The sequence below is a fragment of the Periophthalmus magnuspinnatus genome, chromosome 21 (genome assembly GCF_009829125.3).
Source record: "Periophthalmus magnuspinnatus isolate fPerMag1 chromosome 21, fPerMag1.2.pri, whole genome shotgun sequence".
Lineage (NCBI taxonomy): Eukaryota > Metazoa > Chordata > Actinopteri > Gobiiformes > Gobiidae > Periophthalmus > Periophthalmus magnuspinnatus.
The window spans coordinates 32,633,987-32,656,582 of record NC_047146.1 but is presented as its reverse complement, the minus strand read 5'-3'; the positions used below and the strand labels follow the sequence as shown (position 1 = coordinate 32,656,582).

General features: G+C 43.0%; 2 protein-coding genes across 2 annotated transcripts in view; one reads left to right on the top strand and one right to left on the bottom strand.

Annotated features, from left to right (window-relative positions):
* The first annotated feature begins 2,975 nt into the window (after positions 1–2,975).
* LOC129457281 (scavenger receptor cysteine-rich type 1 protein M130-like) lies at positions 2,976–6,165 on the top strand. Its single transcript, XM_055230410.1, has 5 exons — positions 2,976–2,993; positions 3,098–3,230; positions 5,568–5,846; positions 5,941–6,068; positions 6,133–6,165. Exons 1-5 carry the CDS (start codon positions 2,976–2,978, stop codon positions 6,163–6,165), a joined length of 591 nt encoding a protein of 196 aa, XP_055086385.1.
* A 13,142-nt stretch (positions 6,166–19,307) lies between these two features.
* The window catches only part of LOC117388999 (signal transducer and activator of transcription 1-alpha/beta-like), a 36,488-nt gene continuing 33,199 nt past the window's right edge, over positions 19,308–22,596 (bottom strand). Inside the window, exons 18-21 of the mRNA XM_055230409.1 lie at positions 22,223–22,396; positions 21,923–21,977; positions 20,629–20,713; positions 19,308–19,454 (exon numbers count right to left, since the gene is read on the bottom strand). Coding sequence (XP_055086384.1) covers positions 19,308–19,454; positions 20,629–20,713; positions 21,923–21,977; positions 22,223–22,396 — 461 coding nt within the window. The remainder of the gene's footprint in view (positions 19,455–20,628; positions 20,714–21,922; positions 21,978–22,222; positions 22,397–22,596) is intronic.

Sequence of the window (22,596 nt, the reverse complement as noted above, 5' to 3'; positions counted from 1 at the left end):
GGTCAGATTGTTTCTTCAGGCGTGGTCAGATTGTGTCTTCAGTTGTGGTCAGATTGTTTCTTCAGGTGTGGTCAGATTGTTTCTTCAGGTGTGGTCAGATTGTTTCTTCAGTTGAGGTCAGATTGTTTCTTCAGGTGTGGTCAGATTGTGTCTTCAGTTGTGGTCAGATTGTTTCTTCAGGTGTGGTCAGATTGTTTCTTCAGTTGTGGTCAGATTGTTTCTTCAGTTGTGGTCAGATTCTTTCTTCAGGTGTGGTCAGATTGTTTCTTCAGTTGTGGTCAGATTGTTTCTACAGGTGTGGTCATATTTTTTCTTCAGTTGTGGTCAGATTGTTTCTTCAGGTGTGGTCAGATTGTTTCTTCAGGTGTGGTCAGATTGTTTCTTAAGTAAAGGTCAGATTGTTTCTTCAGTTGTGGTCAGATTGTTTCTTCAGGTGTGGTCAGATTGTTTCTTAAGTAAAGGTCAGATTGTTTCTTCAGTTGTGGTCATATTTTTTCTTCAGTTGTGGTCAGATTGTTTCTTCAGTTGGGGTCAGATTGTTTCTTCAGTTGTGGTCAGATTGTTTCTTCAGGTGTGGTCATATTTTTTCTTCAGTTGTGGTCAGATTGTTTCTTCAGTTGGGGTCAGATTGTTTCTTCAGTTGTGGTCAGATTGTTTCTTCAGGTGTGGTCATATTTTTTCTTCAGTTGTGGTCAGATTGTTTCTTCAGGTGTGGTCAGATTGTTTCTTCAGGTGTGGTCAGATTGTTTCTTAAGTAAAGGTCAGATTGTTTCTTCAGTTGTGGTCAGATTGTTTCTTCAGGTGTGGTCAGATTGTTTCTTAAGTAAAGGTCAGATTGTTTCTTCAGGTGTGGTCATATTTTTTCTTCAGTTGTGGTCAGATTGTTTCTTCAGTTGGGGTCAGATTGTTTCTTCAGGTGTGGTCAGATTGTTTCTTTAGGTGTGGTCAGATTGTTTCTTCAGGTGTGGTCAGATTGTTTCTTCAGTTGTGGTCAGATTGTTTCTTCAGGTGTGGTCAGATTGTTTCTTCAGTTGTGGTCAGATTGTTTCTTCAGGTGTGGTCAGATTGTGTCTTCAGTTGTGGTCAGATTGTTTCTTCAGTTGTGGTCAGATTGTTTCTTCAGGTGTGGTCAGATTGTTTCTTCAGTTGTGGTCAGATTGTTTCTTCAGGTTTGATCAGATTGTTTCTTCAGTTGTGGTCAGATTGTGTCTTCAGGTGTGGTCAGATTGTTTCTTCAGGTGTGGTCAGATTGTTTCTTAAGTAAAGGTCAGATTGTTTCTTCAGTTGTGGTCAGATTGTTTCTTCAGGTGTGGTCAGATTGTTTCTTTAGGTGTGGTCAGATTGTTTCTTTAGGTGTGGTCAGATTGTTTTTTTAGGTGTGGTCAGATTGTTTCTTCAGTTGTGGTCAGATTGTTTCTTCAGGTGTGGTCAGATTGTTTCTTCAGTTGTGGTCAGTTGCTTGTGGACACTGCCTTATATGTGTCTGGAGGGAGGAGCTAACTACTGTTTTGGTGTAGTTAGCTCCTCCCCCAGAGCTGTCCAAAGTATTTTCCATGATGAGACAAAAAGAATATGTATTAATGAGTCGAGGGTCAAACCTGATGACAGTTTGTACTATAGACTGTATATATAAATGGAAACAGCTAACATGCTAGCCGCCGCGTTCATAACAGGAAGTGATCATGGGCGCACTGCTGCCACTCTACATGATCCTGGGGTTTTTATTTCACTATTGTGTCTGTAAATCTAAATATGAACATTAATAACAGACAAATCAGGTCCTTCTGTAACAACCGGTTTGATTGAAAATGTTGTTAAGCGCCTGCTCCCTGCTACTCAGTGCTGAGGCCGAGAAGGAGCGTTACCTTCAACAGCCTCGCTCTGGATTGGCTCTGTGGTTGCTATGATGCTCAAGGTCAGAATTTCAAATGTGGAACTCTGCTCCAAATTGGCCCCTACAACTGCTCGAGCCTCGATGAGCTTCATTTGACTGGAGCTATCGATGGTTCATGAACAAGTGTCTTTTTACGGTCGGAACCGGCTCTGATTTTGTAAAAGAACTAAATCTTTTTATTTCTAATTTGTAAGCATTTTTTTACTGAGGCTGAACTGACACAAGAAGCAGAACAGAAGCAGAGCGACACGAGTGAGAGACTGATTTGGCATCATAATAACAGCAACGGACTTTTTATTATTATTAATATTGTAGTGAAATGTTTTATTTAGATTATATTTCAAAAGTGTAAAATAAACTCTCTCCCACTCTCAGTTTGAACCATTTTAAACACATCTGAGCCTTTGGTCTCTTTTCTCTGTGATTAGTTTGTAGATAAAGTGACTTTTCACTTTGACTGTCATATAAATAAATAGTAGAAGAGCCAGTATTTTGAACGGCTCTTTGAAGTGAACAGATCTAAAAGATTCGGATCCCATAAAAGAGCCGAAAGTTCCATCACTGACTGGAGCCAAACGATGTGGGTGACGTCACAGTCACTTAGTCTGTTTCTTTATACAGTCTCTGGTTTCTCTGCAAACAAATATATGATTACATTTAAAAATGAGGAAATAGACAGGACTGGCCTCTTTCCATCTCCTGACAGTCTTTTCACTGCAAAACTGAATCAAAACAGATTATTATTAAAATCTCAGAGCCCCCTTGGGCCTAATTAGAGCTCATGGAGGGCCAAGTTTGGCTCGTGGGCCCCACTTTTCCACCTCTGCTCTAAAACTTTTGTCCAATCGACAGAAGTGAAAATTTATTTTACCCTGCCCCAGTAACAAAACGAAGAAATACTCAGGTAAAGGGGCGGGGCCTCACTGCTCAGGTAAAGGGGCGGGGCCTCACTGCTCAGGTGAAGGGGCGGGACTCACTCTGTCTGTTGTCTGTTCAGATCTCAGGCTGGTGGGAGGAGCCAGTCGATGTGCTGGGACTGTGGAGGTGAGACACAGAGGAGAGTGGAGACGGATGAGGCCCTATGAACTCTATAGATCCAGTAGACACATTGGATTCTGGCTCCTGGAGCACACAGCTGCTGTGTGCAGAGACCTGGACTGTGGCTCTGCTGTTTATGGAGAAAGGAGAGATGGTTTTCCACAGAGTCCAGTGTGGTGGGTCTCATCTGACTGTGTGAAGAAGAATAAGTCTGCAGTGAGAGAATGTGTCGATGGTTCATCCTCTTCCTCTTCCTCTCCCTCTTCCTCTTCCTGGGGTCTGGAGGTGAATTGTTCAGGTAAAAATCTGATCTCACATTTTTATGTTCCTCAGATGTTTTTTTTCTCGTCTTATTCTTATTTATTTCTTTGTAAAGGGACAGCACATATTAATGAACATTTAAAAATGTAAATATGTAAAGATTAAAGCCAAAGTGGAACATTTCCATCTTCAGTCCCTCGACAGGTTGATGTAAAATAGTCGACAAGAAAAGAACAGCAACAATCACACAAAAGCAAATGCAACACACAACACACACTATACACACAACACACACACTATACACACAACACACACACTATACACACAACACACTATACACACAACACACTATACACACAACACACACACTATACACACAACACACACACTATACACACAACACACTCTTATACACACAACACACTATACACACAACACACTATACACACAACACACACACTATACACACAACACACTATACACACAACACACACACTATACACACAACACACACACTATACACACAACACACACTTATTTATTTATTTTATTTATTTCATTTATTTTATTTATTTATTTATAGCGGACAATGCATGTTGCCAGAATTAGCCAAAAGGCTAGTTTTCATCTGTTGTCCGTCGCCATGATGTACAGACGGCTCCTTATAAAAACATGGTTAAAAAGTAGAAAAGCATTAAGTCTGAAGAAGTGAATCATAGCGAAGAAAAATAATTAAAACACACAGGTTATTAAGAACAGCACGCAATTAATAACAGTAAAAGATTATGTTAAAAAAGCACAAGAAAATAAACAAAGGGCCAATAAAAAGATTTGTTGAAGCAGAATTACAGAGACGCACATGCAAAGGACAAACACTAGATGGCAGCAGCAGGAGTTTGGTGTTGGGTCTGATTTGTTCACGTTTACATTGAGACTTAAAGGAGCTGTGTGTGGAGCTCTCCCTGATAGTTGTACAGATGCTGTTCCACCTTTAGAAGCTCTGACACAACAGACTGAGTGTCTTTCTGAATGTGATCAGTCTCCTCTTCAGGCTCCTCTGGTTTGATCTTAGTCTCACAAAGTCATTGAGCTGCGGAGGGCGAGTCCATGTAAGATTTTATAAACAAAGCATGAATCTTTGAATCTAATCAGATTCTCCCAACTTAAAATATTATATTTAGATAAGATGCTGCAGTGATGGATGTGGCGTGTTTTTTTGTCTAGAGCTTTGTGTGTCTGTTTCTACAGTGATTGTAGTGTCTGAGTGTGGTGTGGTTTTTGTGTGTCTGTTTCTACAGTGATTGTAGTTTTTGTCTGAGTGTGGTGTGGTTTTTGTGTGTCTGTTTCTACAGTGATTGTAGTGTCTGAGTGTGGTGTGGTTTTTGTGTGTCTGTTTCTACAGTGATTGTAGTTTTTGTCTGAGTGTGGTGTGGTTTTTGTGTGTCTGTTTCTACAGTGATTGTAGTTTTTGTCTGAGTGTGGTTGTCCTGGGACAAGCTCGTCAGGCTTAATTCGGGTGTGAGAGAATCATGGAGTGCATGTAAATATTGGCTGCTCGGGTGGACATAGAATTTCGGATGAATCTGAAATGTGATAAATTGAATTTGACCCTTTTGATGGTTACTACACTATACACACAATACACACAATACACACAATACACACACACACACACACGATACACACAACACACAGTATGCACAGCACACACTACACACAATACACACAACACACACACACACAATACACACAACACACACTATTCACACAACGCACAATATACACAACACACAATACACACAACACACTCACTATACACACAACACACACACTACGCACAACACACACAACACACTCACTATACACACACAACACACATACACAATACACACAACACTACACACTCACTATACACACAATACATTCACTATGCACACAAAACACACACTACACACACACACACACACACTAAAACACACAACAAACACACTATACACACACAACACATGTGTGTCTCCAATTGGCTCAGAGCACACACACACAAACACACAGATGCACACAAACACACAAAAACTAAACCAGAACGAAACCAGGTCTAAAAAAAGGACTAAACCAGGACTAAAGACGAGGACATCTATCATATGTGTCTTTCATGAACGCTGAATCTGTCCTATTGGCTCAGAGTGGTGATGTCACAGCCCTGTGTGTGTCCTATTGGCTCAGAGCGGTGATGTCACACATGTGTGTGTCCTATTGGCTCAGAGCAGTGATGTCACAGCCCTGTGTGTGTCCTATTGGCTCAGAGCGGTGATGTCACAGCCCTGTGTGTGTCCTATTGGCTCAGAGTGATGATGTCACACATGTGTGTCCACAGACTCGGTGCGTCTGGTCTCGGGGCCCAGTCTGTGCTCAGGATCAGTGCAGATCTGGGACCAGTCCTGGACCTGGGTCTGTGAAGGGGCCTTGGACCAGCAGGGGGCAGAGGTGCTGTGCAGGGAGCTGGGCTGTGGGGCTCCTTCTCTCCTCCAGGGGGCGCTCTCTCCTCTGAAGCAGACGTTCCACTGTGAGGGCCATGAGTCTGCTCTGATGGACTGTCCCCGCTCCGGCTCAGAGACCTGCTCCTCTGGAGCCGCTGTCAACCTCACCTGCTCAGGTAAAGGGGCGGGGCCTCACTGCTCAGGTAAAGGGGCGGGGCTTCACTGTTCAGGTAAAGGGGCGGGGCTTCACTCTGTCTCTTGTCTGTTCAGAGCCGCTCAGGCTGGTGGGAGGGGCCAGTCGCTGTGCTGGGACTGTGGAGATGAAACACAGAGGAGAGTGGAGATGGATGGTGCACTATGGACTCCCTGGACTCTGGTTCCTGGGGGACATATCTGCTGTGTGCAGAGACCTGGACTGTGGCTCTGCTGTTTATGGAGAAGACAGATATAATATTCCAAAAGGTCCAGGGTGGAGAGTCTCACCTGTCTGTGTGAAGAAGGATAAGTCTGCAGTGAGAGAATGTGTCGATGCTTCATCCTCTCCCTCTTCCTTTTCCTTGGGTCTGGAGGTGAATTGTTCAGGTAAAGTCTGATCTCACATTTTTATGTTCCTCAGATGTTTTTTTCTCGTCTTATTCTTATTTATTTCTTTGTAAAGGGACAGCACATATTAATGAACATTTAAAAATGTAAATATGTAAAGATTAAAGCCAAAGTGGAACATTTCCATCTTCAGTCCCTCGACAGGTTGATGTAAAATAGTCGACAAGAAAAGAACAGCAACAATCACACAAAAGCAAATGCAACACACAACACACACACTATACACACAACACACTCTTATACACACAACACACACAACACACACACTATACACACAACACACACACTATACACACAACACACTATACACACAACACACTCATTGTACACACAACACACACACTATACACACAACACACTCACTATACACACACCACACACACTATACACACAACACACACACTATACACACAACACACACACTATACACACAACACACTATACACACAACACACACACTATACACACAACACACACACTATACACACAACACACTATACACACAACACACTCACTATACACACAACACACACACTATACACACAACACACTCACTATACACACACACACCCCATACACACTATACACACAACACACACACTATACACACAACACACACACTATACACACAACACACTCACTATACACACACCACACACACTATACACACAACACACACTCACTATACACACAACACACACAACACACTCATTATTCACACAACACACACACACTACATGCACAACACACACACTATACACACAACACACACTCACTATACACACAACACACACAACACACTCATTATTCACACAACACACACACACTACATGCACAACACACACTATACACACAACACACACACTATACACACAACACATGTGTGTCTCCAATTGGCTCAGAGCACACACAAACACACAACACTCAGACGCACACAAACACACAAAAACTAAACCAGAACGAAACCAGGACTAAAGAGGACGACATCTCTCAGATGTGTCTTTCATGAATGTTGAATGTGTCCTATTGGCTCAGATCGGTGATGTCACACATGTGTGTGTCCTATTGGCTCAGAGCGGTGATGTCACACATGTGTGTGTCCTATTGGCTCAGAGCGGTGATGTCACAGCCCTGTGTGCGTCCTATTGGCTCAGAGCGGTGATGTCACAGCCCTGTGTGTGTCCTATTGGCTCAGATCGGTGATGTCACACATGTGTGTGTCCTATTGGCTCAGAGCGGTGATGTCACAGCCCTGTGTGTGTCCTATTGGCTCAGAGCAGTGATGTCACAGCCCTGTGTGTGTTCTATTGGCTCAGAGTGATGATGTCACACATGTGTGTGTCCTATTGGCTCAGAGCGGTGATGTCACACATGTGTGTCCACAGACTCGGTGCGTCTGGTCTCGGGGCCCAGTCTGTGCTCAGGATCAGTGCAGATCTGGGACCAGTCCTGGACCTGGGTCTGTGAAGGGGCCTTGGACCAGCAGGGGGCAGAGGTGCTGTGCAGGGAGCTGGGCTGTGGGGCTCCTTCTCTCCTCCAGGGGGCGCTCTCTCCTCTGAAGCAGACGTTCCACTGTGAGGGCCATGAGTCTGCTCTGATGGACTGTCCCCGCTCCGGCTCAGAGACCTGCTCCTCTGGAGCCGCTGTCAACCTCACCTGCTCAGGTAAAGGGGCGGGGCCTCACTGCACAGGTAAAGGGGTGGGGCCTCACTGCTTAGGTAAAGGGGTGGGGCCTCACTGCTCAGGTAAAGGGGCGGGGCCTCACTGCTCAAGTAAAGGGGCGGGGCTTCGCTGCACAGGTAACGGGGCGGGGCTCACTCTGTCTCTTGTCTGTTCAGAGCCGCTCAGGCTGGTGGGAGGAGCCAGTCGCTGTGCTGGGACTGTGGAGCTGAGACACAGAGGAGAGTGGAGACGGGTGGAGCCCCATGAATTCTCTGGACCCTGGTTCCTGGACCACACAGCTGCTGTGTGCAGAGACCTGGACTGTGGCTCTGCTGTTTATGGAGAAAAGAGAGATGATTTTCCAAAAGGTCCAGTTTGGAGTGTCTCGCCTGACTGTGTGAAGAGGTTTGCAGTGAGAGAATGTGTCTATGATTCATCCTCCTCTTCCTCAGGTGTGGAGGTGGTTTGTTCAGGTAAAAGATGTTTTTCTTTTTTTGTCAGGCGTAAAATCTGTATCACACACACTCCTCTGTATCACACACACTTCTCTGTATCACACACACTCCTCTCAGACTGAACTGTCCAATCATCTCTCTCCACAGACTGAACTGTCCAATCATCTCTCTCCACAGACTGAACTGTCCAATCATCTCTCTCCACAGACTGAACTGTCCAATCATCTCTCTCCACAGACTTACTGAATCGTCCGGTCATCTCTCTGTCTGTGTCTGACGGGGTTTCCGAGCCCCGGCCACAGGGGGTCCGGGTGCTGCTGGGGTCAAAGTTCAGTGTCAAATGCTCTGTGGAGCCACAGTACCCGGGAGGCTCCTTCCAGCTCCTCTCTCCCACTGCGCCCCTCGGTCAGAACCACACCCTGCCCGCTGTCAATCACTCCGCACACTTCCTGTTCTCTGACACTGGCCCCGCCCACAAAGGAAACTACACCTGTGTTTACCACCTGCATGTGTTCAACCACAGCTTCTCCTCTCAGAGCCCCAGCCTCCAGCTCTCTCTGGGAGGTACGTCCAGCAACAGCCTCATGTGAGGGTCAGGGGTCACACAGGGTCATGTGAGGGTCACACAGGGTCATGTGAGGGTCACACAGGGTCATGTGAGGGTCACACAGGGTCATGTGAGGGTCAGGGGTCACACAGGGTCATGTGAGGGTCACACAGGGTCATGTGAGGGTCACACAGGGTCATGTGAGGGTCAGGGGTCACAAAGGGTCATGTGAGGGTCACACAGGGTCACGTGAGGGTCACACAGAATCATGCGAGGGTCACACAGGATCATGTGTGGGTCAGGAGTCACACAGGGTCGTGTGAGGGTCACACAGGGTCATGTGAGGGTCAGGAGTCACACAGGGTCGTGTGAGGGTCACACAGGGTCACGTGAGGGTTACACAGAATCATGCGAGGGTCACACAGGATCATGTGTGGGTCAGGAGTCACACAGGGTCGTGTGAGGGTCACACAGGGTCATGTGAGGGTCACACAGGGTGGTCTTGGTCTTGGTCCTGCTCTTGGTCTGGACTGATCTTGGTCTTTTGTGTTGCAGCTCCAGACTCAGACCTGATCATCAGAGTCCTGCTCATTCTACTGTTGAAGCTCCTCTACATTTTTCCAATGTTCTACTACTACTGCAAGGTACTGGACCTTTAGACCTGGTTTAGACCTGGTTTAGACCTGGTTTAGTCCTGGTTTAGACCTGGTTTAGACCTGGTTTAGACCTGGTTTAGACCTGGTTTAGTCCTGTTTAGACCTGGTTTAGTTCTGGTTTAGTCCTGGTTTAGACCTGGTTTAGTCCTGGTTTACGGTCTGTTTTAAGACCTTGGTTTAATTTCTGGTTTAGTCTTTGTTTTGTGACCTGTGGATTTGCTGTTTCCTGTTGTCACAGGTGCGGGCCAGAGGGGGCGCTAGAGAGACGACCTTGTAGGACCTGGACTTAGACCGGTTCAGATCCATGTGAGACCAGGACTTAGACCGGTTCAGATCCAAGCGAGACCAGGACTTAGACCAGTTCAGATGTGAGCTCCTGGATGCTCAGGACATTTGTGTAAATACAGAGTGACTTTAAAGTGTCCGACAGGTTTGGACGATTCTCTCATTTCATCTGGAGGATAAAACATGTTTAAATATAAATTATACTTTTACACAAAACAAGAAGCAGTTTGTCTAGAAAACATGAAAAAAAAATGAAAATGAGAGAAGTAGAGTTTTATTTAGAGAGTCCCACACTGATGACATCACACTGATGGCATCACACTGATGACATCACACTGATGACATCACACTGATGACATCACACTGATGATGTCACACTGAGAATCCTGTGCAAAGGTCTGGCACAATTTACACATGATTTTAACACTTTTCACACAATTCCAAAAAAAAAAAAAAAGGTTTTTAAAATATTTGTATTTGTCAAATATTAATCTCTGTGACATTAGAGGAGTATTGGACCAGTGTACCACATGGTTGCTGGGTAACAGTTATTCTCAAGTGTGATGTCATCATTTACAATTAGGAAATTAAACTTTAAATCTAAAGTCTTAACCTGTCGTAAGCATTTTAATCATGTGACTGCTTCTGTTATGTTTAGTTACACTCTAGGGTTAGTTACACTCTAGGGTTAGTTACACTCTAGGGTTAGTTACACTTTAGGGTTAGTTACACTCTAGGGTTAGTTACACTCAGGGTTACTTACACTCTAGGGTTAGTTACACTCTGTTACTTACACTTTTTATAACCAATCGTTAGTATTTGTACTTTGTCGTGTATAGTGTAGTTTAGCTGATGTTTAATAAACTGTTTTAATTTAGATTTTCAAAATAAATGTAAGAAATTAGCTGTAAAACACACAAATAAATCATTAAAATTTTGCATTTGAACTTCTGTGTGTGTGTCATACTTTGCTTCAGCAGCAGGGGGCATAAATGTATTATAAATGCTAGACAGATTATCGCCATGGGAAGCAGGATAGCATTAGCCAACAGTGTTTCAGTTTAGTCACAAGCTAGCTAGCATTAGCCAACAGTTTTCAGTTAGTCACTCTCATAGGGTGACCAGACATCTCTATTTACCTGGGACAGTCCCAGTTTATGCTCTTTTCACAGTTTTATTATTATCAAACGTTCCAACCCGGCTGTGTCCCCGTTTGTGATTTTGAAAATCTGGTCACTTTACACTCTCATCTTTTTTTGGAAATTAAACTCCTAAACAGGATCATGAACGCAAGGCAAGTTTATTTGTATAGAACAATTCATACACAAAGTAATTCAAAGTATTTTACAGAATAAGGATATTAAAATCACACAAATCAAAACATAAATAATCACAAATAATCATAATAAAATTAACATTAAAACAGAAGAGTGCAGAATAAAATCCTTTCAGTCAGATGCACAGAGCCTGGATTTAAACATTGTCAAAGTAGAGGCCTGTCTCACATCTTCACGAAGACCAGGTTTTAGCTGCATAAAACTTAAACGCTGATTCCCCATGTTTAGTCCTAACTCTGGGCACCAGCAGGAGGCCGGTCCCTGAAGTCCTCAGAGTGTGAGATGGTTCATGGCACTAACATGTTGGAGATGTACTTTGGTGCTGGTCCATGGAGAGATTTATACACAAGCAGAGCTGCTTTAAAGTCTATTCTTTGAGCTACAGGAAGCCAGGTTCTCGTCAGGACCCGAGCTGCAGTGTTCTGGATGTACTGTTCTGTCTTAAGACTTGTTTGGTAAGGCCAGTGAGCAGGTCATTACAGTCGTCTAATCTACTGGACACAAATGCAGGATAAGTCTCTCTAAGTCTGGCTTTGACAGTTTACCTTTGATTTGCAATGATGTTTTTTAGGTGGTAAAAACCTGCAGATGTTACTGATTTGATGTGGCTGTTAAAGTTCAAGTCTGAATCCACTGGTCCATATTCACCTGCTGCAGTGAGACATAGATCTGACTCGTCTGCACAGTTGTGTTGGACACATTATTGTTGTGTATTAACTTTCCTAACAGCAGCATGTAGAGACTGAACAACAGGGGTCCCAGGATTGACCCCTGGGGCACCCCACAGCTCAGGGACATTTTATCTGAGACACATTTTCCAATTTCATCAAAGTACTTCCTCTTTTCTAGATAGGACTTGAACCAGTTTAGTGCAGTACCACAGATGCCCTCCCAGTCCTCTAGTCTCTGTAAGAGAATCCCATGATCCACAGTGTCAAAGGAAACACTGAGACTTTGCATCAGTGTTCAGGCGGATGTCATTTGTCACATTGATAAGAGCAGTCTCAGTCTGTGGTGGGTCTAAAACCTGAAAACTTGTTCATTTGGAGAAAGTTAACACGCAACAACTTTTTCAAGGACTTGGACTAAAAATGGCAGACTTGAGATTGGTCAGTAATTGTTCAATATCGTGGCATCAAGACTGCTCTTCTTTAGGAGAGACTTGATAACCGCAGTTTTCAAAGCTCTTGGGAATGTTCCAGATTGAAGTGACATATTAACTATGCAAGTGAGTGGTTACAGCAAACTGTTGAGCACAGACTTTAGAAATTTTGTGAGTAACACATGGAGGCAGCATGTAGATGAACTCAGACTGGTGACAATTTCTGGGACAGTTTTGTCAGTTACAGGTGCAAAGTGAGTCAGCTCTAAGTGTCTAGGTGGCTGGTTGTTATTTGCGTTGTGGAATTTATGGCATTTTTAATGCCCTGAACCTTGTCATTGAAGAATATTGCAAACTCATTGCACTTAGATGTGGAAATTTGCTCTAACGGCAGTGGAGCTGGAGGGTTTGTTAATCTGTTTACCGTTGCAAACAGGACATGAGAGTTGTTACTACAACTTCCAATAATATCAGAAAAAAAACTTTGCCTTGTTCTACATAAACTGTGGTTGTACATTTGAATCTTTTCTCTGTAAATCTCATAATGAACCTGGAGCTTTAACTTGCTCCATTCCCGCTCGGCCCTCCTCCCTTTTCTGTGCCCTGACCGAGTCATCATTCCTCCATGGAGCTTTCTGCTTATCTTTAATCATTTTAACCTTCATCGGGGCAATGGTGTCCAGAACATTTAAAACACTCGAAGTCACAGAGTTCAACAAATCATCAACATTAGAACATGAGGCATTTTCAAAGTGAATCATTTCCATGAACAGTGCACCTGTTTTACAATTTGTGTCTCCTTTGAACAACTGCAGGAGCAGCCGCTGGTCTGGGAATAACAGACAGGTCAAAGAAGACACAGAAATGTTCAGACAGAGCAACATCCACCACATTGACATTTGAAATATTTACTCCTTTTGTGATGAGCAGGTCCAGAGTGTGTCCTCTGTTGTGGCTCGCTGACATGCTGAGTCAGACCAAAGGTTTCAAGGACAGAACTGAGCTCTTTAGCATTTAACACATTATCCACATGTACATTAAAATCACCTGTAATGACTAAACCATCACAGTCTGTGCACACGACTGAAAGCATCTCAGTCATATACAAACCTCCCCAGCACTGCCTGAGTTTTATTGATGATTTTACTAAGTAGAGTATGGAGGGGGATTGTTTTAGCTCCATTTTGAATGAAACATACTCAAAAGATGAAAACACCCCAAATGACAATCTGTGAGTAACTAAATTATCTCTAAAAAATGCGCACACACCTCCACCCTTTTTGTTTACTCGTGTTTCAGATTCAAATTTGAAGTTGGGTGGAGTTGATTCCACTAGAATTGCATTACCTGTGTTTTTGTCAAGCCATGTTTCCGTTAAAAACAAAGTCAAGACTAAAAGAAGAAATAAAATCATTAATTAAAAAGGACTTGTTACATAAAGATCTGACATTGAGCACAGCAAGTTTCAGATTAGTTTCAGTAGGACTGGATGTTATCGTCTTACAGGGAATGTGAACTAAATGTCTCTGATTGGACAGTCTAACTGTCCTTCTGTTAATCAGTCTACGTGGTGTAACTGTAGATATAGCTCCATCACAGGGCCTCAGCATGATATTATCTTTATCATGGCTGTGTGCCCTGAGACAGCAGAGGCCCCGTGTGTCCTGAGACAGCAGAGGCCCCGTGTGTCCTGAGACAGCAGAGGCCCTGTGTGTCCTCGCTCTTGTTGATAACAGCTCTGGGGGAAGGCAGGGAAGGGCGAGGAGGGGGGAGTTTGGGTGAGGGACCAGGTGAGGGCCGAGGAGGCGGAGCAGGGGGGAGTTTGGGTGAGGGACCAGGTGAGGGCCGAGGAGGCAGAGCAGGGGGGAGTTTGGGTGAGGGACCAGGTGAGGGCCGAGGAGGCAGAGCAGGGGGGAGTTTGGGTGAAAGACGATGGGGGATAGTAGCAAAGGGGACCCAGGGCTGGTCTGTGGGCAGGGGAGGTGATGTGGGTGCTGCTGCGACTGAAACCTCTGCTGGGGCTGTCACAGACAGGTTCAAGGCCTGTGATGTGGGCCCTGAGGGAAGTGACGCTGGAGATGCATCCTTCACTTTTGAAGGTGGTGGTGATGCTGATTTGTTCTCTTGGGGAGGTGGTGGTGCTGCTGAATCTCTAGCAGGAGAGACCTCGGGAAAAGAAGGCGCCTGATTTGTCTGTTATTAATGTTCATATCTTGATTTACAGACACAATGGGGAAATAATAAATAAATAATACTAGGATAATGTAGAGCAGGTTAATACAAACATGTAAGACCAAAGTAACGAGTCTGACAGCAGCAGTTACAGAGAGGACACAGTTTTTACACAGAAAGTGAATTGAAGTCGATGGAGCTGGAAGCGCCCATGATCACTTCCTCTTGGAATGTGGCAGCTAGCAGGTTAGCTATTTCCATTTACATATACAGTCTAAGCTAGCAGGTTAGCTCTGTCCATTTACATATACAGTCTATTGTAGCAGCTGCTGTGGAATTTCTACAAGCAAAAGAACGAATGAATAAAATCAACTGAAGTCGTCTTGAATCAAAGAGTCTGATTTATTAAAGCCAAAGAGCCACCTGTCTGTGAGCTGTGTCAGTGTCAGGACATACAGCATATTTATACCACACAGATCACATTAACAACAAAACCAATTTAGAGCCGATAAAGGAGCAACAAGGTCTAAACACTTCTCGGGACATAGATGAACACACAGTACTGGATCAGAGGTCAAATGGATAAAATATAATTGAACTAAGAGTTAAGAAACTGGGACAAAGAGGTCTGCAAACCAGTAGGCAAGGCAAGTTTATTTGTATAGCCCAGTTCATACTCAAAGTAATTCAAAGTATTTTACAAAGTAAGAATGACATTAAAATCACAAAACAACACATCAAAACATAATCAAAAATAAATCTAACATTAAAAGATAAGAGGGAAAATAAAACCAGTCGCATTCACAGATAAACAGAACCTGAGCCTGGATTTAAACATTGTCAAAGTCGAGGCCTGTCTCACATCTTCAGGAAGAATGTTCCAGGTTTTAACTGCACAAAACTCCAACACTGATTCAACAGGTTTAGTCCTGGTTTAGTTATGACTCTTGGACCAGCAGGAGGCCAGGACTAAACTGAGACTGTTGTTTTTGTTGTCTCAGGGAGCTGATTGGACGAGAATGGAGAATGACTGTTGCCTTATTACATCTGTAAGACTCTGATTTACTCTGCTCTTTCAGTCTTTAAGTAAAACATCAAAAACCAAGTTGTTTCCCACTCAATAAAATGTTGACTCACTTAAGGAAACACTTTGGATGTAAGGACTTTTCTGTGTGTGCCATTGGTAAATAACCATTAATTTGCCCCATTGTCACATACATCCTATAATCAATGATTCAGAGGGGTATACACACTATAAAAGACCTATTTATACTTTTCACACATTTCAACAAGAGCAGAGTTCATATAAATTTGGATGTTCAAGGATTTTTTTTTTCTTTCAAATATTAGGTTAGAAGTTTTTAAAGAGGCCATTGTCTTACTTTCCAAATCAGCCTCCTGACTCTGCATCAGATACACTATTTCTGTCTGATTTTTATTTTTATTTTTTTAAAGCTTTGATTATTCATAATATTGTGTGAGCTATGGACTGTACCACCACACTACATCTCTTACAAGATGTGTGTCTGAAGGACTTGGGCATAACCATTACGGATATTTACTGGACAAAAGTTCAAGAGAATGAGCACTGCTCCTCTGTATTTGACTCAATCTTCTTCAGTTTAAAGTGTTGTATAAGAAGGGGCCCCAGAGGGTGTGTTACATTTACAGGGGAGTCACACTCCTCAGCCTTTTTGATAAGGTCAGTTCCAGGGACTGGAGAGGAGAATCCGACCGATAGTCAAACCTCAGATCCAGGAGGAGCAGTGTGGTTTTCGTCCCAGTCGTGGTACACTGGACCATACTCTCCGTCCTCGAGGGTTCATGGGAGTTTGCCCAACCAGTCCACATGTATTTTGTGGATCTGGAGAAGGCATTCGACCGTGTCCCTCGTGGTGTCCTTTAGGGGGTGCTCTGGGAGTATGGGGTCCGGGGCCCTTTGCTAAGGGCTGTCCGGTCCCTGTATGACCGGAGCAGGAGCTGTGTTCATTGTCGGCAGTAAGTCAGACCTGTTCCCGGTGCATGTTGGACTCAGGGCTGCCCTTTGTCACCGGTTCTGTTCATTATATTTATGGACAGAATTTCTAGGCGCAGCCAGGGGCCGGAGGGGGCCTGGTTCAGGAACCACAGGATTTCATCTCTGCTGTTTGCAGATGATGTTGTCCTGATGCTTCATCGAGCCAGGACCTGCAGCACTGGGGCGGTTTGAAGCCAAGTGTGAAGTGGTTGGGATGAGAATCAGCTCCTCCAAATCCGAGGCCATGGTTCTCGACCGGAAAAAGGTGGTTTGCTCTCTCCGGGTGGGTGGTGAGTCTCTGCCCCAAGTGGAGGATTTCAAGTATCTCGGGGTCTTGTTCACGAGTGAGGAAAGGATGGAGCAGGAGATTGACAGTTGGATCGGTGCAGCGTCTGCAGTGATGTGGTCACTGTATCAGTCTGTTGTGGTAAATCCAGAGCTTTGCCTTTCAACAAAGCTTCCTTCTTTACCGGTCAATCTATGTTTCTGCCCTCACCTATGGTCATGAGCTCTGGGTAATGACCGAAAGGGCAGGATTGCAGATACAAGCAGCCCAAATGGGTTTCCTCCATAGGGTGATTGGGCACACCCTTAGGGATAGGGTGAGGAGCTCAGTTGCACAGGAGGAGCTCGGAGTAGAGACGCTGCTCCTCCACATTGAGGAGCCAGCTGAGGTGACTCAGGCATCTGCTCAGGATGCCTCCTGGACGCCTCCCTAGGGAGGTGTTCGGGGCATGTCCCACCGGGAGGCCCTGGGGAAGACCCAGGACACGCTGGAGGGACTATGTCTCTCAGCTGGAGAAGCTGGAGGATGTGTCTGGGGTGAGGGAAGTCTCGGAGTCCCTACTTAGACTGCTGCCCCTGCGACTCGGCCCCGGATAAGAGGAAGACAATGGATGTACTTTTCAGAGTACTTGTCTTGCAGCATACTTCTGTTTTTACTTGAGTAATATTTTATTGAAGTAACAGTACTCTCAAGTGACAAAAGCTTTACGTCGAGAATATGAACTGATTTGAACATTTGTGTTTCTTGCAGCTTCTTCAAATATGATTTAGTTTATGAATATGAATTTATCCTTAGAAAATACCAAGTTTTGTTCATTATTTTATTTATTTTTTGTTATTCCAATTACATTTATTTTAAATTATAAATCAGATGTAATGTCCATGACAGTTACTCTTTCAGTTAGTCTTGAGTAGTACTTTCCCCAAATACTTTATTTCAGTACAATTTTTGGCTCATCTACCCATCTTTGACAATAGGTAAAATCCTCCAGTTAAGGTAGTCCTGACCAAGCCTCGCTCATGATCTGGAAATGGGTCCTGGGCGCTGTACTGTGGTCACTCACTGGTCCTGACAGGTTACCCAGAGACATTGAGAGATGGGTCAAATGCAGAGACAAATTTGTCCCTCCAGGTATATCCAGGTTAACATGGTTTGAACAAGTACAGAGGAGGAATAGTGAATATGTGGGTAGAGGACCATGGGCTTTGGACAGTTTTTATACATCACAACATTGTGAATTAGGTTTTAAACACATAATGTATTCTTGATTTTTATTTTTGATTCACACCACGCTACGTTTAAGCCACGTCAATTCATCAAGTACAGGTAACATGGACAATCCTACATCAGAAATATAAAAACAAACACACAAAACAGGAAGAAGCAAAGGCGATATTACTACTCTATAGACTTTTCAGTGTTTAAAAAAACAAAACAAAATAAAATGTATGCAGAAGGTTTATGGCAATCACAATAACGTGGCAATTATTGATACTTTGCAGTGACGTCACACTGGGAGTGTTCTTCATGTAGGCCATGTCTATGGCAGAATGTTCAGCAGTTACTATGGTGACATAACGCACACATAAGCTAACATTGCCAAAAAAGTTTTAAGACGGTCTCAAAGCTCAAGAAAAAATACTAAATGAGTTTAAACAACATGAGCCTGTGATCAATAAATGTTTGATTTTTAACAAAAGGTAAGAGTTACTGACTGAAAACTGTTGGCTAATGTTAGCTAGCTTGTGACTGATTTTATGTGAGAGGTAGATCTACTTGTTTAGCAGCACAGAATCAGCTGTTGTAGTTCCATCTAAGTTAATACTTTATGGTTAGATTGTGTTAAAACAAAGATCAGATTAAAGTCTAACTTCAGACAGAGCAGTGCCACAGTTAGCATCACACCTCCAGGGAATGTTGATGACATCAGCTGCAAAGTATCAATGGCACCTTTGAATCAGATCCAGTCACCGTTATCCTATTATGGTGTGTTCCAGGCAACTGGGAACTGGGAGACTTCCCACGTCTGACTTTTCAAAATGCCATGAATTGGTCATTTCCCCCGGGGAGAGATCGAAGACGCCCACTTTAATAATAATAATAATAATAATAATAATAATAATAATAATAATACATTTGATTTGAAAGCACCGTTTGGGACACTCAAGGACACTGTACAAGACAAAGTTAAAAACACATATTTACAGATAAAACAGCGATACAAAACTGGATGAAGGTGAGAGTGACTGATTATGTGGTGTAGGATTGTGTGAACAGGTGGGTTTTGAGTCTGGATTTGAAAAGTGGAAGAGAGTCAATGTTGCGGAGGTCAGGAGGGAGAGAGTTCCAGAGCTGATGAGACGAGCAGAGGGGACAGAGAGCTGGAGAGAGGAAGAGGAGGGAGTGGGAATGGAGATGTGGAGGAGGTCAGAGATGTGAGGTGGGGCCAGGTTATGGAGAGCTTTGAAGGTGGTGAGGAGGACGAGGAGGAGGATTTTGAAGTGGATTCTCTGTTTTATGTGAAGCCAGTGTAGTTCTTGGAGGATGGGGGTGATGTGGTGGAGAGATGGGGTCCTAGTGATGATGTGGAGTTTTGGAGAAGCTGCAGTTTCTGGAGGGATTTGTTGGAGAGACCACAGAGGAGGGAGTTACAGTCGTCAGTCTGGGAGGTGACAAGACTGTGAACAAGTATGGAGGTGTGAGGAGTGAGAGAGGGACGGAGATGAGAGATATTGTGGAGGTGAAAGTTGCAGAGCGGGTGATGTTATTGATGTGGGAGTGGACAGAAAGTGTGCTGTCGAGGATGACACCCAGACTTTTGACCTGAGGGGAAGGAAGGACAGTGGAATCATGGATGGAGATGGAGAAGCTGTTGGATTTGGAGATAGTAGAGGGGGCGCCTACTAGGAGGACTTCGGTTTTAGAAATGTTTAGATACGAGTTCAACTGTGACGTATTACAGCAAAGTTAATCATCACAAACAGTGGATTTGAGTGGATAACCACCACATAAACGATGTAACTGATACATGTTAATACAGTCCACAGTCTGTGGCAGGAATCAACATGTCATTGTAAAAGTGCACATTTGAGAGATCAGTGAAATCTTCAAATAACTTGGACTGCGGCATCTACACAGGAGAAATCAAAAACACTTCTATAAGTATCTTCATATATATAAAAAAAACCCTAATATCTGAAGTATTTACAATTTAAACACTATAATAAAACCATGACCACATAATGGTCATTTGAAAATATCCTGTTTAAATGATATTAGTAAAAATTATAAGTTAAAACTGTGATTTTCAAACCATGAGAAGGATATTTAATGTAATTATGTAAACACCAACATGCAGTCAACCTGCTCTTTCCAAATGTACCTAAAACATATCAGACTCTTTCTTCTAGGTTTGTCATCGATAAAATACAGACACACAGTAGCCCGATTTTAAAGCTTTGTAGCAAACAAAAAAAAAAATAAATAAATAAATAATAAATAAAATAAACAAATAAAACAAATAAAATAAAAGCACGTCTTTCATTTTGTCTGTCTCTATTGCACTGAAAAACATAAAACATGCTGTTTTATGCTTACTGTACGTGAGCTTGCATCTCCACAAACCTGACACTAATTTAGCCTGGAGGAGGCTCCACCTGATGGTTTCCATGGAAATGTTGTTCATTTGGCTACAATTATCCACAGTGTAGCATAAAACAGATCTATCACCGTGGAGAATGTTTACAACATTGGACTTTGTACTGATGTGTGCCACCTCTAGAAAGTTCCATACTGTAGCTTTACTCTGAGGGTTTAGTTGTGAGTGTTTGACCCACCTGAGGAGAAGGTGGGACGTCTGTGAAGTCTGGACTCAGGTCCATCTCTATGTCGATGGGGGAAGACGATGAAGGGGTGGGGCAGCTGCAGCAACATGGAATATATCAATAATTGCAATACTTATACTGCATCGATATTCATATTATTCTGTTTAAAATACATTGACTACATACACTCAAAGATGGATGAACTATTTGTACAGCAATTATTTGTATTAATAGTATCAGAAACCAGAAACATTTTTTGTTACAGACATAGAGCAGAGCAATAACCCTTAAAGCAGACCTATTCTGCAAAATGGACTTTTGAGAACGTTTAATCATGTTATACGTACAAATGCACAACTCTTTTGTTTCTAAATATTTGTCTTTTATTTTTTCAGAGCATTTAGAACGACCCTTACGACATTAATCTGAGCAAATCCAGCACCGAGGAACGAGGCTCATTGTCCAGTGGGACTTTGAGTCACATGGGTCAAATTGTTACTGTCAACATTTTAATTCCAGAGACGCCCCGAGCGTAAACGCATTAAAGGAATAAGTGTTTTTCAAAGACAGGGGGCAGTATCTCCACAGACCTGACTAGTCCTGATTTCTTCCCGCGGGGCGATCTTAAAGAAAAGGTGTTTTTGAATAAACCTCAGACAATATGTGTCATAAAACGTGATATCGTGGATCAAATAAGAGACATAAGCCCAGAAATGATTTAAATGTGACGTAAAGTGAGTTGGATCAGGCTGTTCAGGGCAAAAATGAAAATGACCGACACTTAAAAAACATTATTTTTAAAAAAGTGAACAATTCTAACCCTATATATCGCCAAAAATCTGGGAAGGTTCAGTTTATCTACTGCTGAAATTTGGTGAGTTTCACTTAAGAATTATAGGAGCGACTGAAGATTTAAAAGTGTCAGTGACTTTTGGGCCTCTCTGTAGTTGTTCTCAACATTTACTCCCCCAAGTTGTTTTTGGAGTGATTCATGTTTGAGCAATCTTCAATCACTTATTTTCAAGACGTCATTTTGCCGATCAATCCCAGTTTTCACCTCCACACGCCCACTGCTCTCCATTTACTACTGAATCAGCGATTAAGAATGAATATATGAATATATATCTCAATGTACTCATTGTTTTAGATGAATATTGTGATTTTAAATGAGTTACATAATGATCCACAGGTGTCATAGATTATACTATCGAGCAAACACAAGCACAACAGGTCTTCTTTAAATAATCATGAATTGGCTTAAAGCCAATGTAAACTAATGTATATTTGTTCAGAAAACAGTACTTACTCTACTTCACAAACACGAATCCTTTTTAAATAAGGTATCACTGGTTTCTTACTTTCTGTAAAATAAAACACATAAGGAAGCGTAAGGATCTGAGCAGGTTTGGTGAGTTAGACCATCTCCAAAAATGGTTCCAGTCAGTATTTTTACAAGAGCAGAAAACACCTGACAAAACCAGGACAAGGAAATCAAGACTAAACTAGGACTTTTTAGGACATTCCAGGCAAAGCAATAACATCTCTATGGAGACAAGTAGGTAGCAGAGTGCCCCTTTAAAGTAACAAACACATAAACAGTCAGTACCGCTTGGACTCGAGTAGTAGCGTTTGAAAGCGTCGTCCTTGGGTTGGTCCGGGTACAGGTAGATCAGGGGGTTGTTGGAGTTCCTCTTGGTTCTGTACGTTTTTATGATGTCGGGCAGAGACTCCTTGGCCAGCTCGTCTATGGTGAACGGGTCAATGGCGTGGATAGTGACCCCTACAGGACAAAATGATATGAGGAAATTTGACTTTCACATATCAATCATTCACTTAGTGGTAATCGCTCGTAATTGGTTATTTTAGCTATTAGTTAGTGTTTATAAAACACTTTTTCTTTCTTTCTTTCCATGCATTTGAGAAAAATATGTCTTGCTCCAGTAGAGATATAGTATAAGGTCAAAATATGTCCACTGTGAA